Genomic DNA, 2,500 nt, shown 5'->3' with positions numbered 1-2,500 from the left:
TTGAAAATGATAGCAGTGCGATGATGGGTGCTAAGGCTTAAATACTGTTTATCAGTGCTATTCAAATGGGTGCTAAGACTAAGTCCGTTTATCAGCGCCATTTGAAATGGATGCCTGAAACATGTCGGTCATTTAGTGATTTGAAAAGGATAACCGGCTGTCGGCTATTTAGAAACCTTGTTATCATACGGAGACAAAACCCTGGGCACTCCCTGCACCAACTGACGCTTTTCGCGGTTCAAAGTTTAATCGATATTTCGAAAGATAAAAACCGCGACAAAGGCTTAGCTGTCTGTGTCTTGTAGGTGTATTTGATTTGGGAATATACTACGTATTTTGTTACTCTTTGGGAGAATGATCATCTTAGTTGCAAGCAACTTAAGCATCTCTGCATAAAAATCCATTGCAAATGCGCTGCATTGCTCTACCGTCTGAGCTGTAAGCCATCTGGCAGCTGGTGAATTGCGAGTTTGTACTATATCCTGTGAATGTTGTTTGCGAAATATGCGAGAGACGTATTTTGAAATGCGGTTGTAATGAGCCAAGTGTCGTTGAAGCCTTGACTTTTTTCAGGCTTTTTTCAGGCTTCCTATGCTTTCAACTGCAATAATCATTCTCATGTAGAGTCGTTACAACCGCACTTTAAAATATGTGTCTTTCATCTATATTTCACAATCGCGTTTTTTGCTATAGGTTTGAAGATTTGATGAAGAACGTGCCTTTACCGGAGTACACAAGGCGAGATGGTTCCAGAAACCTAGTCTCCAGGTAAATTCTTTGAAAAGGCCGCATGTTCTTCGTTTTTCATTTTAGTCTGTTTCAATGAACGAAATTGTATATGACTATATATGAATTGAATCACTTGGTTTAGTTTGTTTGTTTATCACCAGATGTTACATTTGCTATCGTTAAATATTTATTCCTTTTTTTCGATGGTGACTCGGGGATGCTCGTAAAAAATCGAGTGCCCCTTCGCCGGAGTCGAATCTACGAGTTCGGATGCTCTACCACTGAGCTATACGAGACTCGTGGGATCTGGCCCATGAAATGAGTTTCATGTGACACTGCTAGGACTCAAATGGTCTGAATAGTGCATTCTTACAGTTATAATTGTAATTGTCACACGAACTTAGTTTATTGGCCTGCCTCCCACGAGTCTCCAACAGCTTCAGTGATAAAGCATGCGAGCTAGTAATCGGAAGGTGGTAGGTTCGATTCCTGCAAAGGAGCACACGGATGTTTTCCGAGCATGCCCGATTCACTATCGGAAAAAAAAAACGAACAGTTCTTCGGTTAACATTTCACCACCTGCTACACTACTTAGTACAGGAAGACACTCAATAGGGAATGAAACAGTCCCTAAAGAATAAGCGGTAATGAAGCCAGTGATCAATTAATATTTTCGCTCTCACTGTCTTTACGGAAAGGCTTTTTTGAGTGCTTTAGGAGGAAACAATAATTAACATAATTATGATGATAATGCGTGTTCCCAAGTCATGATCGAAAAAATATCATATCTCTGTGGAATACCAGAGGAAGTCGGACCTGTGACCTTCCTATAGACCACTTTCATAATTGCATTTATGCTGATTAGACGTACTGCCCTCATTTTGAAACTTGCTCGCCGTAGCGAGGCTACAAAGGCTTATTAGCATTAAAACAGAAGAATATTTTATTAGACCGCCGTTAAGAAAGAGGTCTATTCTCGGTTTTCACATGACGTCACGACCGCCATGTTGGTGTCCCGACCAAAGCCTCCGGGAATTTAACTCTATTATTATGCAAATGCTTCCTTTTGTTTTCGTCGAAAAACATGGCTGTTGATCACTTGAGTGAAAACCAGCAATTGCTATAAATCAGGAGGTCCTAGATTCGACTTCCGTTATGAATAATCGGTTTTTTCGGATTATCTCCGAGCAAATGTTGGAATTGAACATCTCTCCAAACAGTAATTTCACAATAATGCGATCTCTTTTGCTAAGGTTGCCAGACTTCTTCGTCAAGCCAGATCTTGGACCAAAGATGTACAATGCCTACGGTGAGTGTCTGTTTTGATTAATTTTTTTTAAATCCATAGTTGAGGTGCTTTTAATTTTTGTTGAAATACAAGTATTGCTGCCTTTTTCCCGCGACTCAGTGCAGCATTTTTTGGGGCACTACTTGTTAATCAGAAGACACTCCGTCACACAGGGGACTTCGTGATGAGGGAGTTTTGGTTTTCGGTGGACTCCGCAAAGTGATCTCGTGACAATTCCCCAAACAGCAATCAACAACTCCGTTGCTAAATGGAGGCTGGGTGTCCAAGATAGGAGCTTCCACCATTTGAGGCCAGCTGGAGATTGCTCCCATGGCAACCCATCTATGAGCCCTCGTGCAACGTGGGAGACAGGCACCCTCCACACTTCTAAGTAATGGAAAGTGGGGAGTGGAAGAGACGGTAAAACACTACGCCAAACACACGGTTACTGCTCCAGCACTAACAAACGCTTAGGGCACGACT

General features: G+C 41.8%; 1 protein-coding gene across 2 annotated transcripts in view; it reads left to right on the top strand.

The window, feature by feature from the left end:
* LOC138043079 (lysine-specific demethylase 3B-like) overlaps positions 1-2,500 on the top strand; it is a 56,131-nt gene that overhangs the window by 43,727 nt on the left and 9,904 nt on the right. For both annotated transcript variants that reach the window (XM_068889192.1, XM_068889193.1), the window contains exons 29-30: positions 694-768; positions 1,983-2,038. In XM_068889192.1, the coding sequence (XP_068745293.1) occupies positions 694-768; positions 1,983-2,038 (131 nt within the window). The remainder of the gene's footprint in view (positions 1-693; positions 769-1,982; positions 2,039-2,500) is intronic.

Source organism: Montipora capricornis, chromosome 3 (genome assembly GCF_036669925.1).
Source record: "Montipora capricornis isolate CH-2021 chromosome 3, ASM3666992v2, whole genome shotgun sequence".
In the NCBI taxonomy this organism is placed as follows: Eukaryota; Metazoa; Cnidaria; class Anthozoa; order Scleractinia; family Acroporidae; genus Montipora; species Montipora capricornis.
This window is presented reverse-complemented; position numbering and strand designations above follow the sequence as displayed.